We start from the raw sequence: 16,895 nt of genomic DNA on the forward strand, positions 1-16,895 counted from the left end.
CTTCAAACAGAACTTTCTCCAGGAACTTGGGACCTTTTGAGGAACTCCATTCTTTTCAATGTTTCTGATTATCAACTCTGACAACGACTCTTATACCCAGATCATTCACATTCGAATGGTTTCCACATTATTGTCTTTGTTGCTTTTCAGTGGAGAAACAAACAACTTGCCAACCAGGGTGATCATGGTCGGACGAAAGCTTTTCAACCAAACACTTGACCAACTTAAAGGTCACATATTATGCAAAAATCTCTTTTCAGGCTTTTCTAACAAAATATATCCCCCTGGCCTATCCACAATCCCCTTTAAGTACCCCACCCCACCACCACCACCCCCACCACCACCACCTTTCAGATAAACAAGCCGTTCTCAGATTTTCCCTCATGATGTCATGTGGGGAGTTAGCCCTGCCTCCAGGTTTGGTTGGCCCTCCCTGCTCGGAAGAAAGTTCTGCCCTCCTCTCAGCTGCCAGCTGAAAAGAAGATCAGGGCCGTTTTCGAATTTGCCTACTATACTAGCAGTGCGTACTGGTTTGCCCAAAATGTCGTATGCAGTATGCGAACAAATGCAAAAGTTGCAGTATGCCAAAAATACCCAGATGACGTGATTTGGGAAAATTTCACAGTGTGCATCGGACCAGTCTGCTTCGCCTACTGTTACCCACAATGCAAAGTGCCAGGTCAGAGTTTGTAATGGTGGAGAATTGCGAAACTTTCACTGGAGCGGCTGATGTTTACAAATGAAAGTGTCATTACGTTTTATCTTTGCCTTTTTAACATGTACCATGGCAAAACAAGTTGTAATAAGGCCACTGTTGTTTTTGTTTTGCCATTACGGCTTGTAGCGGCCGGAAACGTGCTGTCAAATATGTCCTTTAACCGCACTATACATTGCTAAGCTAAAAACAATGGCTATAAAAATCCAGAAAAATCAAATAAAAACACTTCCCAATTTTTTCAATATGCAAATGGATGGAAAACACTCTAGCGTCATTTGCAATTGACCAGGGTATGACGTACATATTCTGGTAAACCAGAAACCAGCTAAACTGGACCAAGCATACGACACAATAACGTACGACTGGCAGTCATACTGCATACTACTCTCGAACGCAGTACGCAGTGGGCAATACATACTGCATACTGCGTTTGGCAGGAGTGTGCAGTAGGACAATTTGAAAACAGCCCAGGAGAGCCCCATCCATTTTCTGAGAGGGGCGGAGTCAGACAGCTCAGTAACATTTAAAGACACAGACACAGAAACAGCTCGTTCTGTGCAGGACTGAAACAGAGGGGTTTTTAGACATGCAAAAATCCTATACTGGAGTGCTTTTTTCAGTAACAAACTTCACAGGATGTTTTGGGGACCTCTGAAACCAATATAAACCTGTCCTAGAAGGGTAAAGTATTTCCCCTTTAATGGAAGCCGTCAGCCCTAAACAAATCATCTTGCAATATTATAAAATGTAACTTTATGATAACAATTGACATAAAATATGCTTAAATAAAATAAAACAAAGGAATAGTAACAAATAAGTAGTTAAATTAGGACAATTTTCAACATAATTAAAAGACTTTAAAAAAAGTAATTTGAAAATTTTGTGGTAGTGGTAGTGGCTAGAGTTGTTAGTAGAAAAACATATTTATCAGAGTTGGGTATGTTTTTATGAATTAACTAATTGTATGAATTTGTTTAAAATTGATTTTTTACTCTTAAGATAAAATATATTGCACAGTTTTAAAAGTATCAATTTTGCACCAGTATTGTCAAAAACCCAAACAATATCCAATCATAATCATTATTATATACATTAGAGTGACTGTGTCTTTCCCCCACCATAACCCTTTATTACAATACATCAAATACTGAATAAGGTTTAAATCATAAAAATCTGACTAAACCAAAAAGTTAAAAAAAAAAAACACAAACACAGTTGATGCACAAGGATTGTGATTGAACTAGATAGACAAATATGGACATATATGCCCCAAAGGCTTGGAATAATAAAATAATATATATATTTTTTCTTATTTGAATAGTTGTGATTTTTTTAGAGTTAAGGAGATACATATACCATGTGGATTGTTTTGAGGGCATTTCTGGCTGTCATATTCTAACCAATTTAAATTTTATTCTTTGATTCTTATGTGTTTTAGAAATACAATCATGATAAAAAATTGCTTCAGTTAGGATGAAACTCATGGGGGAGATAATCTATTATTGTTTTTGAGTCCACTCTCAGGAAAAGCAGCATGCCTCTTCATCCAGCCAATAAAAAGGAGGAGCTCTTCTAGAAAATAATAATTTGTTTGGAGGACAGAGGTCTTGGTCACAGTTTGGGAAGAATCAACAGTGGGAGATAGTGGCTTTACTGCAAAATAAATAAAAATGATGGAGGAGCGCGATGCCAAGAGAAGGAGTGCTGACAGGATTTTTTAAAATAACGTATAATTTGAAATTAGTTGTGCTATCTGACAGTGGGATTGACCAACAATCTGTTGTGATAATCACCCTGGTCTGTCCCATTGTAAATAAATAAATCCATAGTTGAAAACATAAAACCTTTAACATAAGTAACATAAGTAATCGTAACCCTTTGACCTGAATTTTTCAGATATTTTTGACATTCCTCTGATGTTTTTCCCCCCTCTTTCTGTTTGTCTCTGCCACCTGTCTCTTACATAGAACCTTCTACATTTCTGTTTTGTATATCTGGCTTTTGATTTCTCGTCTAGTCTCTTTTTCTTTTCACTTATTTTGTCTTTTAATCCATCTCTTCTGCTACACTTGCCCCCTCTTATTATCCGCCATTTCTTACCACTTCAGTCTTGTTCTCCTGGCCTTGTTGGGCATGAGGCCACTCTCTACGCAACCCTACTGTCTGTCATCAAGGTTAAAGATGAATATTGCTCTTTTGGTTAGACCCTGAGCACTTTAATATAACTTTAATTTCAGCCTATAGCCAATTACTCCACACATCTACTGGGCACTCTTTGCAGTGTCATCTGAACTGCAATGAGGAGATTTACAGTTTATCACTCAGGATAACAGTTCCTCAGTGGAGAGTATGGTGATTTTCACTAATAAATCATGACTTCATGTGCTTTTGTTGTGACGAGGCTGCAGGCATTGAACGTATGAGCACCTGCCCTTGGTGTTGTTTACAAATGTGAGTCTGCCCTTGCTATGACTTATATATGTGTGAACCTCATTGATGTCTCAGACGGTATCAATGCCATCTCCATCCTTCCTATAAAGACTTTGATCAATTGCTCTGCTTCAGTTAACATGTCAAAGGACATGGATCAAGCTTAATAGCAGCTCCTGCTCTCCAATCTTCTCTCCTTTTTTCTTTATCTTCTTTGAATTTCAAACATCCACTTCCTTGTTCCTTGACCAATCGTGTAATGCAGCATACAGGAATGTTCCAAGGCTGGCAGCTCTGACAGCTCAGAGAGCAGCGCTGAGCCATCAAAGGTTTCAGCTGGCACAGCTGAGTGTCACATATTAGTCTTAAATGATGTGAAAACTGTGAAAGCCCTGCCATCATTAGAATTCTTTAGGGAGAAAAAAATGGATATAGGGATGGAAAGAGGCTGGTGAGTGATAGTGGAAAGATCTGAGAAGGATGGAAGAGGAGAAATGGAGAGAGAAGGATATAAGAGTTGAAGTGAGGGTGGAAGAGGGGAAAAGGGATGTGGAGTGAAAGAGAGCAAGCCACTGTTACGCCAGAGTGCATTAACATTCAACTGAGGTGCCATGCTTCCCACATTGGAGAAAAATATACAATTTCACAGCATTATAAGCCCTGTTTATCATTGTTTGTTTGTTTCCTGAAACATGAGGGGGCTCCGAGGACACAATGATGAATTACTGACTCTTGGGTGAAGGGGGGAGACATGATGGAGGAGAAAGCATAAATAAGATCATTAGGACTTTTCCTCCCACATAAAAACTGCACAGAAAGACTGACAGAACAAAAACACATTGAACTGCTCTGCACTTCCGCCCATTGTCATTTGTTTGAATGCTTCCTGATTATTGTGTGTGAGGAAAACAAAGCAACTCTTTTCTCTTATGTGTTGTTTTGTTACAAAACCAATTATTGGGGTAGAATTAGCGTTGTGTGCTAGACTTGACAACCTGTGGATGTGTGAAAAACAAATGCAGTGTGCTAAAGCTTACACATTGGTCTTCTCAGTTTGATTTATCTAAGAAGACAGGAACAGGTGTTCCATGCCTGAAGCCATATTTTTACCCATGTTCAACTGGTAACAGAGCTGAAATAACCCAGAAACCATGTGTCTGTTCTTCCCTCTTTTCCCCACCCTGCATTTCCCTTTTCTGACTGACAGCGGAGGACACATGCGGTGGCACCCTCAGGGGCTCCAGCGGGCTCATCTCTAGCTTCGATTTCCCCAGCGGTGAATCTCCAGGCACTGGCGGAGGTGGAGGTGCTGGAGGTCTGGGCAGCAGTGGGGAGTGTAAGTGGACCGTCCTGGCAGATCCAGGTGACACCATCTCCCTGGTTTTCACTGAATTTCAGATGGAGGAAAAGTCGGATTATCTGGAAGTAGAAGGATCTGAACCACCAACTATCTGGTGAGTTGAACTCTGGGGAAGGACATGAGAGTGTGAAGAGTCTGTAGTTTGATTAGTAGTTTGATAAGCGTTAGATCTGTACAATTAATTGAATCTTAGTTGTGATCATGAGTTTTACTGTCTCACGTTCAAAGAAACACAACTGTTTGTGATTACTTACATTTAGATAAGTGCTCTAGCTTGAGAAAACTCGATCCTGTCCTCTATTCAAAGTCCAAACTTGAAGTAAAGTTTACTAGATGAAAGACTGAAAGCATACACACATAGGACCGGTAAAAACATTGCAAGAAATAGTTGGCCAAGAAAATCTCTTACCTCGATCATCAACATTAACCAAAATATTTCCAAAAGCTGTGACAGTTAAGGCCTTTGCACAGTGAGTCTGTTTTTTTCTGTCTGAAATTTTCACACTTTCAAAGAAAAGATCAAACTCACGTTGTCCTAATCATGCTTGCACACAGACATCAATTTGTTTGTCAGCCATAATTTTTTTCAGATCACTCCAAGACATTTAAATGGGCCACATGATGATGCCAATGATGATTCAAAACAGAGCTCCCTTCTTGCTGGCTCACCCCTGCCAAACCCCTCCACTCTCTTGCTCTCCCTCTCTTTCACTGTAACTTCTCATAAACACCGTGGTTTGCCCCTGTATCATGTCCATATCAGCCATGGAAATATAACAAATAAAGGCAGAAGTTTATAGCCTACTCACAGGCCATAACAGAGACTGAATAAAAAAGTTGTTCTCCATCTCCCTAAATTGGCACAGCACTTAGATGCATCAGTGGGTGCTGTATAAAGATCTCCTTGAGGATGGATGGATCCAGAGTGATTTTAAAGGAGTGACAGAGCCACATGCTCATCCTCACTGATTATTTTTGTTGGCGTTTAAAACAAATCCAAATTCTTTGAATTTCCACAGTGAATACAAATAAAATGCAACAGAATCAGTGTGCAAGGTTTGAGTGTGTGAAGTTTTTTCTGATCACAGATCTGAAAACAAATCATTCGAAAATAACAGACTAAGCATGCAAAGACCTTTAGCCAAAATAATGAGTTTTTATCATTTAAAACATTTCTTGGGAAAATGAAGACTAAACAGTTGATCTTAGTCTTTCACATTCACTTCATATGAAGTCTGCTACACACTAAAAGATTTGTAAAATCTTCACCCATTTTTTCAGTGTGAGAGACACCACACACGGTGACAAATGATCAACGATTTAACTGTTTTGTTCATATAGATTATGGTGCGGAACAGCATGCCACACACTAACAGATTCTGTTTACCAACAGTCAGAATCTTCACTCTCAAAACTTAATCTTTTTATACCTGAAGTTAATGTGGCAGAGCAGTTTGCTACTTTCTACATCTATTGTGGTGGCAATTTCAGTATAGCTCCCTGCATTGTCAGTTTGATGTATGTTTTACAAGACAGGTATAAACATGTAAACACTCATGTTGTTGCTACGAATCAACAAGATGCTCCTCCATTACTGATGTAAGCCTAACCTTCTGCTTCACATCTGGTCAGCGTGCTTCCTGGTTAGCTGTTGCTCCACTCCAATCCAAAAATTCTGCTCGTGCCTGCTCGGCTGTTCCTCACACAAAACAGCCTTTATGATCGGAATTACTGTAGGATTCATTTGTACAAACTCAAGTCTGAGCAGTTCTGATGGTCTTCCAAGCAGGTCAGAGAGGGAAAAAGTCACTCTTAACACACTAAACACCACAGGATCTGAAAAGATAATTTTTAGAATCATCCAGGAATCGAGCATTTGCTGACTTTGGTGCTTTGGGGGGGGGGGTTTAGGCTGAAAATCAGCATGATTATCTCTCAGTGTGTGCCCAGTTTAAGTTTACTTTTGAGTACATACATTGTGTATCCCAAAAAGGAGCAGTGGGTGTATCTAAGGGCTGCTGCTGTGTCATATTTGACAGGTATGTTTTTTTTTTTTTTTAAGATTTATTTTTGGGCATTTTTGTGCCTTTATTAGATAGAGGAGGACAGTGGATAGAGTTGGAAACAGGGTCAAGAGTGGGGGAGAGACATGCGGTAAAGGGCCTCAGGCTGGATTCGAACCCGGGCCGCTCGTGTACATGGGGAGCGCCTTTAACCATTAGGCCACCTGCTCCCCAACAGGCAGATGTTTTTGGACAAATAGCGGATTGTCCATGGCAGTAGATTATCTGCAGAATATGTTTGTCAAAATAAAAAACAAGAAATGGAAAAAAATGTCCCTAGGAAAAAAAAAAAAAACTTATTTTGATCAAAATAATCCTGATTATTATATTGGTATAATAATCATGATTATTTAAATAATCATGATTATTATATAATCATGATTATTATATTGGCTCAAATTCATGCAGCCCTGGTGAGCATTTGATTATAACAATAAAAATAATAATAATACATTTCTTTTATAAAGCACTATTACTGTCAGAGATGTAATCTAACTACTGAAATAATGGCTAGAAAGCTAGACTTATGAAGCTCAGAGTTAGTTCATGCAGGATATGGTAGTCATACATCCAGCTGTGATCAGCTGACGGCCAGCAGTTATCACCTCACAGCTCCTCCCACAGCCCTTTCTCTCAACACAGAGGCATATTTAAACATGACACACTTCTCACTAATCTCTGCTTGCATTAATGCTGATGCACTAAACTGCTGCTGCTGCTGGCAAAGCTCAACTTCCTCCACCCCAGCATCCTCCTTTATAGCATAAAGCTTGTTGCACCCTCATATTCAGATTCATACTACATACTATGCATGCATACTATGGATTCATTGTTTATGAACAAATTTTATCGTATTCCGTATGCATTTTCATAAATGTATCGATCCATATTGGGATTTCCAGCAATGCACTCTCTGGAAAGTCAAAGCACAGTCAAAGAACACTTTAATTGAAATCCCATCTAAAGAAATTATGAAGTCATGTCTTGTTGTGTTGCCCAATATCACATTCAACGTTTCACTTGGTCTTTAAAGGTGACTGTGAGGAAGATGTCCTAATAAATGAATGAAAGATTAACATTGCATTGATCCAGAGTACTGAATAGGATGGAGAAAAGTAAGTTTGGATTATGAGTAAAACAAAACCTAGCCATAGGATTTTGACAATACAATAAAATCACCTTTGGGCTCTGTCAACCAGAGAAAAACAAACACGAGTTTTGAGTCTTGATGTAAAGATTTTAAGAATGCTGGCTTCTGAATCAGCAGCTCAAATTTTTTCTTCCAAAGAGAAGTTGGGACTTGATAAGACAGTGCTCTATTGCCTTGGGATTTCTTCTTAGTTTTTGGGATAACAAGGAGGCCTGCCTGCTGAGATCTGAAAGCATGCCAAGAACAAAGGTTTGGTGTGTATGGCAGGGCATGACCATGTAATATTTTGTAGGAGTAGCAATTTAAATTCAGCCCTTGTGTTGGAAACTTAGAGGAAGAGCCAGCTGACTGGCATGCAAATGTACCTTTAAAATGAATTTTCATGGACAGTTGTTTGCAGAAAATGTTTTAAATATGCTTCATAGTTCTGATTGAATTAAATCAATTCACAGAGAGAGCACGTGATTCCCTGTTGCATAATTCAAATTAAAGTGCACAAATCCTTGACAGTTTTGTTCAAAAAGCAGCCTTCAGACACTTTGGTTTAAGGCTCTTGGTCTGGGCTTGACGTTGAAGTCACTCTCAACTGAAACAAGGAAATATGAAATGGATTTGAACCCCCACCTTGAGGCCAAGGTTATCCATCTCTTCTACGTCCAGTGTGAACGGGAGTATCCGCCAGGTTTATGTGATCCTGCCGGGCATTAATTATAATTGGCTGGAAGAGGCTCTAATCAATCACAGAGCTATGAGCTTTGTTGTCCCTGAGAGTTGTCAGAGGGAGAGAGAGAGGCAGACACTGTGTCGCTGAGAGAAAGGGAGAGTCAAAAGGAGAGCTGCTCTGAGTGTGGAGAAGACTGCTTAGTATTGTATGTTGACGTAACTAAAGAGAGCGTGACAGAGAGCTGATGGGGATGACACTGATTTGTTTTGACAGACCATCAGGTAGCCCTCTTCTTTTATGCAGAAAAGGGATGCCTGTGTTTGAATGCCTCAGAGGCACACAAAGCAATTGTTTTGTTTTCTTGTTTAACATATATTTCTTGTTTAAGATATATATTTAAGCAGCTTTTAATTTTCAATGAATTGCCACATATTATTATAAATTAATCATCATGTTATTAATGAACTTGAGCAGCAAAGAGTCTGTTGCCATAGAGCAGAAGATTTCATGAAAAGGTCCACTTTTTTGAAAATCCCAGACAGTCAATCTTTGGTTTAACACCTAAAAAAATGATGTCTGCAACAGACATGCCACATTTATTATGAATTGGTAACCAGTAATGTGAAAAAAGGAAAAGAGGCTAGTTTGATTCCCCTCTACTCCTAATTAAAGCATCTAATTCTAAATGTTCCATGTAGAACCTGGAAAAAGTCAGGAAACAACCATTTTAAACATCTAGACACTGTAACATCAATGTATTTAAAAATAATTTCTTGAATATGCACTACATTTTGTGAAGGTCCTACAAATACTTGGATAGCTTTCCTCGTAGCTACACCTTTGTAGTCTGATTTCAAGGTCAGTGAGTGAGGAATTTGTTCAGTTCGGATTGTAAAATCAAGGATAAACTGGTGTATCAGACTCAGTGTGATGACACCAATGAAGTTGTATCTCCAACATGGGAAAATTGTTTTGCAGCCCAGTGTGTAAATCCAGGTGAAAAAGACACAAGCTGTGTTTATTTATCAAACAGAAGATTTAAACAAGCACTGACTTAAGTTTTGTGAGTTTTACTTATTTGTGCGGTGAGCGGTCACCATGCTTCACTTGAACGCTTTGAAACTCAAAGATGATGTTATTTTATGTCACTGAATGTCACAGGCTGTCAGGCAGAGTTCTCGTTTTAAGCCCTACAATCCAACTGGGACCCAGTGAGCCTGAGTGCATTGAGGCCAGAATATTAGAGAGATGCCTTCAACTGGGCCAGGTAAACAAACAGACAAGCAAACAAACACGATTCAAAGCAAGCAATTCTCCTATGCCCATAAAATTCAATGCTCTTACTCTCTCTATTTTTATCAGTGTCTCTCATGGTATACAAGGCTATTGGATAGCTCAACTTTCAGGTCTCGTAACATACAGCACCAGCTGTAGGCAGAAGCAGGAAAACTGTCAATTTACCCTTGAGGTTTAGAGCTGCTTAACGATGATTGACAGCCTAGCCCCTCAAAGTCAGACAGATTTTACATCTCTTCTCTGCTTACTTTAGGCATATAGTATTTAAACTTGACCCAACTTAGCTTTATCATCTGTCAACCTCTAATATAACAGGTTTTGATCAAGTGGCAAACATAAGTAAAAATATGTGTGCTGCAGATTAGTTGCAAATTAGGAAACCTTAATCCCTGACAGGATGATTAACATCAGTGCTGAAGAGTATGAGTAAGAAAATGAAAAAGCAACAGTTCTGTTTACAGAAATTGATTTTTTTGGTAATGAATGAGATCAAAACACACTATATATTTCAACTTTGCAATGTTTAACTCTGACCCAGGGATAGATGTAATAAAAAGCCCAAAAGTAGCAGAATGCCCATTTTGCCAGTTTCTTGGAAAAGGATGATAGATAGTCACTAAAACTAAAAAAACAGTTACTGAAAGTTGAAAGCAACCAATGTTCAGGACTGTAGAGGAAAAAATATGTTTTACGGACAGCTCTTAGCAGCTTTTATCCTTTTATCAATTGAGGATTTCTATCAGATCTCCACAAATGAGTTTATTGATTCCATCATTGTCATGCTCTGGAAGGTTGATGTGCAGCTACACATCAATCACTGAGAAAAATAGTAAAAAAAAACAAAAAACAAAATCTGCTTCCTTTGACAAATGCCAACATTGGAGTCTAGCAAGACCAGGAAAACAGTTCTTTGATATTCTTCTGACCTTTAATGCGGTTGTACAGACCTGCTCACAAAGGGCAAAAACAACAAGCTGTAGATTACACGTCATTCATTATTTCAAATCTGGGTACAGAACATAAACCTGAAAGCCTTTGTAGACATTGGATACACTTTTTGTTTATATCCCATGAAATTTGATCGGATAATGTTTTTTTTTTTTTTTTTAAATCCATCATCTTATGCCACAGCAGATTTACCTGATTTGCTTCTCTAATATTGACTCAGTTAGTTGTTATAGTGGCATAATGCACTTAAGATGTCTAATTCACCAAGTAATCTGGTCATATTTTACTGGGCTCCGTCAATAATGTCAGTCTGATTCTAAAAGACTCGCTTGATGGTTGTAAAGAGAAACTTACAATATTCAAGGCAGACTGAGGGCAAGAGGTACCCTGCAGCTAAATGACCAACTTTGGTTAAATTTACATGCATTAGAATCTGTTTATTCTTTCTGGATTTTTATTGATCTCTAAACCCATCAAAATGCCACCAAAGCTTTCCGTCATTGCTGTCAGAATCTGATGTTACATTGAAGGATTGAGAAAACTGACCTACGTATTCCACCAGGGCAAATAATGTAAGGATTCACAGTGTATTTAGTAACTGGCTCATTTTTAGCAGAGGCAGATCCACTGATAGACTAGTATCAACCTGTATGAGATCCTCTTCACAACAGTCCCTGACCTGGGGGAGAGCAATCGCTCTCTTTATCACGTATTACATTTTAACTTTTACTCCCTCTTGTTAGATTTTTAAGGATATTTGTAGGTGGAAAAGAAAAATCACCAGGTCTTATCTTTTGTGACAAATTTAAATTGGTAGCTCGGTGTCTGTGGTGGACCTAGGTATAACCTTTCTCTGTAAAAAGAAGAGACACCAGAGATTTAAACTTGAAGCTTTGGCCTCAAGGCCACATTTGGCCTCAGCACCTGCACCCTGGGACTCGTTACCCTGGCATTTTGATGAGATTGGTATTCACCCTTCGAACCCCACAGCCTTTCAAATTAGGCCTGCTTTACTCAAAGAACTTCATGAGAGCTCTCTAATGACCCTTAAAAACCTATGTCAGATTCTACCATTAGTCTAATGCCTGGCACACACTACAAGCCAACTGTGCGGATTTTTGGCCTGACCAAAGACAGCAAAGGTGCAATTATCAGATGATTCTACAGATTATCTACCCAGATTATCCTGTGGTGTGTGGGTGTTAGATGTCAGAAATGAAGGTACAACTTGTTGATTTGTGGCAAAGAAAATATACCAAAATCAAACTGACAAAGGAGAAGCTGGACTGATACTGCTACAGCAATGCATGTAGCAAGTAGCTAACAGCTAGCCACATTAACTTGCTTACACTAAAGCAGTGGTTCTCAACTAGTGGGTCAGAACCCAAAAGGGGGTCATGGGGCAGTTGTACAAAGTCTATGAAGTACATGCATCAATTCCTTTTTTTATTTACTCTGTTTTATTGTAATAATTAAAATTAACCTTCTATCAACACTTCAATAGAAAAGCAGCTTTCCCCTCATAATGAAGTAATTTCTCAAGATCTCTAGAAAATTGGCAATAATTAGCAGCTGTCATGGGGAAGGGGCTATGAAACAAGTCAGTTTTTCCTGTCTCTTTTTCCTGAGATATATTCTGTTCCATACAAGCTCCAAAATGTCTCATTTTCAATTAACTAAACATGCATTGTTGAAAATTTTTGGAAGTTTTGGTCACAATTTGTCATATAACAGTCTGGTGGGGCCTGAGGCTAGACCAGTCGAGAACCAATGCTCTAAAGTCGCAATTGACCACACAGATTTGGCGTTTTGAGAGTGGAGACTCTGGATGTTGGTGAGCAGATGCTATTGGAGCGTGGTAGTGTGATGTTTTGTTCATCTTGTTCACATTAGTGTTGTCATATTTACAAAATTTTAACTTTGATACAGATAACTAGTTTAATATCACTGTGACGATACTTGAAACTGAAACAATACTGGTTTGATATTCCATTCCTAATGGCCCAGAAGCCAAATGTCTTCAAAGGATGCCACATTTTTTAGGTGTTTATTAACAACCTAAGTGTAAAAAATAACTTTAAATAAAGTTCCATTTATTTGATATTAACTTTCTTGCTCTATGTTTAAGTACTTGGTATTTTATGTTCAGCTGTTCAGATGCATGCAATGATAAATTACCTTTGATTTCATAGCATTTAATACATAAAATAGTGTGTTTTGTAGACCTGCATGCACAATGCTTATATTATTCAAAGTATACATAAATGGATTCTATAAACATATGAGGCCATTTACACTAAAATTTTTCTGAAGTTATCAAATGAAATTTTACTTTAGTTTTTAACCAGGGATTTTTGTCCACTCTGGGCACTGATAGGTTCAAAGAAGAATTGCAACTTCTTTTCTTTTAAACTAATTACTTAATCTTACACTATAATGACATGTAGCATAAGTTAGTAGCCCTATTGTAAGGTATTTAGCTATTCAGTCCTTATAAAAACACATAGGCGAGATCCCAAATAACTCCAACGTCATACATTTGTCATTTTAGACCTCACATTTCACTGCAGCCTGTCAGGCATTTATGTTGGATTGATCGTATAACATAACTTAGCAGCCTTTCATCTTCCTGCTAGCATGCTAGCTTATATGCTAAGTGGATGACCAACTGTAATAGTTGGTTACAGACCTTCTTCCTCTTGCGGCTGATGATTGCACTGTATTTTATTGAGCGGACGACTTAAACCCTCTGATAGCTGTCTGTTTCACTGAAGACTCTGTGCCTGCCTACCTTTCTCTCACTGCCATCTTGGGAAGTAAAACTTTTTTAATTTTCCCAGCCAGCGTAATGCTAAACCAGCCACTTGCACCAGTGCCATATCTGACCAACAAGTGGCACTGAATGCTAGGAAATTCTGGAACTGTGCCATTTTCAGTAACAAGTACTGAAAAAGTACAGAAATTTAAGTTTACCGTCAACACTGTTACAAACCACACACTATAAGAACAACAATGTTAAATCTCTCATTAGTTGTTGCCATGTGGGGGATCTGGCACATTTAAAAAATTGGTTAAGATTTTAAAAATCTTACAGTGTGTGCCTGGCATAAGTGTTCTCCAAATCAAGAATATGAAGCATGTTGAAATGTGGATTCAACCTAGCACATGAAAAAAACTGTACTCAGCCAAAGAAGTAATCTCTAAAAGGCCATATTTCATATCTATGAAGGAACAAATGAGTAGTCTGAGTGAGTGAGTCTGAAAAGATAGGAAGGCAGAGCATTATGGGAGGAATCGATCTTTTCAGATTGAACTTTTTCATCTTTTGTTACTTGATATGCACTCGGGAGGATGCAGTAACAAAACAGCAGACAGCACTCCCTTGTTCTTATCTGTTTTATGGAGAATAGTGAGCCCACTTTCCAACAGTAAATTATTTGTTCTGATGACAGTTGCATTGAGGAGTACAAGTGACAAGCATAGAAGTTTCGTGAAGTAGCACTGAATTATTTTGCATAACCAGTTGGCGGCTGTTAAACATTTCATCACATGCTGGACATATAAGGACACCATTATAACCCATTATGCCAGAAATGACATTATACTTGTCATTCTCTGGTATCAGTGACAGGTTATATTTCCTGTAATGATTCCTTGTCAATTGTCTGCTCATTTACATACAACATTAAATATCTTCATCAAAGAATGCATGAGAAGATTTTGGCACGCAAGTCATCAATTTATCAGCCCACATCAGATAATGTAAGTCTTCCCTTTGTGCCTACTGGCAGCCTATCAGCACATCTGTGTTCCTTTGAGCATCTGTTCTCACTGGGAGTACTGCAGCTTGAGGGAACAGTGAAGGAGTGTATTTCCTCTGTGCAAACCAGGCATATCCAAAATGATATAAAAGGACATTACATATTTTGTACTTTACACTTGCATTGCTTCAAGTGTGTGTGTGTTTGGTGGGGGCGGGGGATGTTCTTGCAGACTGCTCTTGGACAGATTAATAGAATAGTTTACCGTACATAGATATAGATACAAATGGACCAATTGCAGTAAGTCCTCCGTAGGATGTCATTAAGCCTTTATTTACTGCTGATTGCAGGCCATGCTTCACTTTCCCTGCCATGCTTTCCTTTTCTGACAACAGTATATTCACCACCGCTGGTCTTGAATTTGTAGCATCACTCCTGTGCTGCCAGTATCATCCGTGCAACTTCTAGATGGGTACAGCTTTATTGTCACTATCTATTTTCTTGTAGACTTTTTGCAGAAATCTAGCACATTATTTGAAGCTTCCTCTTCAGGAAGCATAGAGACAGTTTCCCCTAAATAGTTCAGCTACCTGAAGGCTGCTCTTTTTCATTCGGCCTGTGTATTAGTGCCATTAGCATTTTATCAATGACACAGTGAGAGAAAGGTCAACTTTTGTGTGAAAATCAATTACCTTTTAACTCTCCTCTACGAGCTGCCATCATCTCCCCTTGTGATGGATAATTTGGATTAAATATCAGTATTTAAAAACCCCATTTAGTTTGTCAGTAGGTTGAAAAGTTAAGCATGCCTAAGTCCTGTCTGAAAAATGTATTTTTCTGCAAGCATTTTCACTGCAGCATTAACCTGCATTTACCTATGTGAAGTTAACATTTAAACAATACCAACCAGTGGTGCAATCAAGATAAGAGAAAATCAAATGTCAAGTCATATTACACATGCATTTCTTTTATCTGAAATTGCCCCCAAGACATTTCTCGTCCTTCTTTTCCTGTCTCTTTCTTTTTCTCTCAATGCCACTTTAATTTTTTCTAGTATGCTTTTGATTGTCCAACCCTTAGGTGACTCTATGGTAAATGTCAAAGAAATTACACCAACAACAAACCTTAAACATGACTACACACTCTAATACACACAAAAACACAGATATGAATTAGAGGAAGCACATATATGAGAGACAATATCTTCTTTTTTCCCCACTTAGTCAGTTCTGGCTTATAGGGCATTGCGCAGTGTCCCCGCTTGTCCAAAGCCTCTGTTTAATAGCCAGAATGGCATTGTATGTTAATGAGTGTGGCATGACAGGGTGCAGCACAGGGATTTTAAGGCAAAAGAAAAAAGAAAAAGCCCAAACTGGTCAGCCAGACAAATGAAAAGGCCCCTGGCAGCTTTAAATCTCTACTATTATAGAGGGTCCCTGATGCCCTGACCATGCACTGAATAGAACTTCTCTGATCAAAACCACCAACACAGACAGTTACACACAAGACAAGACACATTTCTCAGCATCTCAACACTGGTAAAGTCTGTGGGACTTTTTATGTTCTGATTGCTTTTATTCAAAAATCCAACAAAACCCTGCAAAGTCAAAGTAAAACTCTTTTGGGACTGGTCTTCATTTAAAAGAATCCGTTTCTACTCAGGCCTGATGCACTGGGATGGCAAAATGAATGAATTGATTGCATCGATTATCCATAGCAGTTGTATTTTCTTTCCCAAAATGCTAGACTTTTTGCTCAGTTACTTGTAGGAGGCTTTGCTGTGAGTAAAAGTTCAAACAAATGACATGTGGTTTCTTTTATTTGTGATTCCCTCCACTTTAGGTTAACTGGAATGAATATTCCAGCACCCATCATTAGCAACAAAAACTGGCTGCGGCTGCATTTCGTGACTGAGAGCAGCCACCGCCATAAAGGCTTCAGGGCCCAGTATCAAGGTAAGACATGATTACTTCATTTGCACATCGTAACAGAGGGCCCCCTACTTGAATAATAAAGAGGTTATTGTAGGAATAACACTGTAATTACAAAACATGTTTTTGATCTTTGTTAACTGAATATTTAACAGCGTGATTAATGAACATTCTTTAAAAGGCATGACGGCCTTTCTGCATCAAACAATTGACTTCAAAAGGCCTTGTTAATCAAAACTTGAAAGACAGGCATACTTTCTACCTACCAAATCTCAGCTCTTGGAGGTCAATAATCCATCACCCTGGTGCTGTTCTTTGGCATGACTGTTGAGTCAGAGTATGTGCTGCATATACCATAACACTGAGGCTTAAAGCCTGGCCCCTCGCCAGATATGAAGCTTCACCTTTAAAAGCGCTATTAAAACTTCCTGTAACATGCATGTGTGGCGACTCTCAAGCCTCTAAATTATGACAAAAACCAATTGCACCTTATTTCTCCTCTCGTGCAGAGGATTGTTGTGCAGCAGTTAAGCAATTTTTATATGCATTTGTTATTTATGACGTAAAAGGCGCT

The 16,895-nt window shown here is 38.6% G+C and overlaps 1 protein-coding gene across 1 annotated transcript in view; it reads left to right on the forward strand.

Annotated features, from left to right (window-relative positions):
- The window catches only part of LOC121513684 (CUB and sushi domain-containing protein 3-like), a 309,293-nt gene that overhangs the window by 95,625 nt on the left and 196,773 nt on the right, over positions 1–16,895 (forward strand). Inside the window, exons 5-6 of the mRNA XM_041793592.1 lie at positions 4,356–4,602; positions 16,233–16,345. Of these exons, the coding sequence (XP_041649526.1) occupies positions 4,356–4,602; positions 16,233–16,345 (360 nt within the window). The remainder of the gene's footprint in view (positions 1–4,355; positions 4,603–16,232; positions 16,346–16,895) is intronic.

Source organism: Cheilinus undulatus, linkage group 8 (genome assembly GCF_018320785.1).
Source record: "Cheilinus undulatus linkage group 8, ASM1832078v1, whole genome shotgun sequence".
NCBI lineage: Eukaryota > Metazoa > Chordata > Actinopteri > Labriformes > Labridae > Cheilinus > Cheilinus undulatus.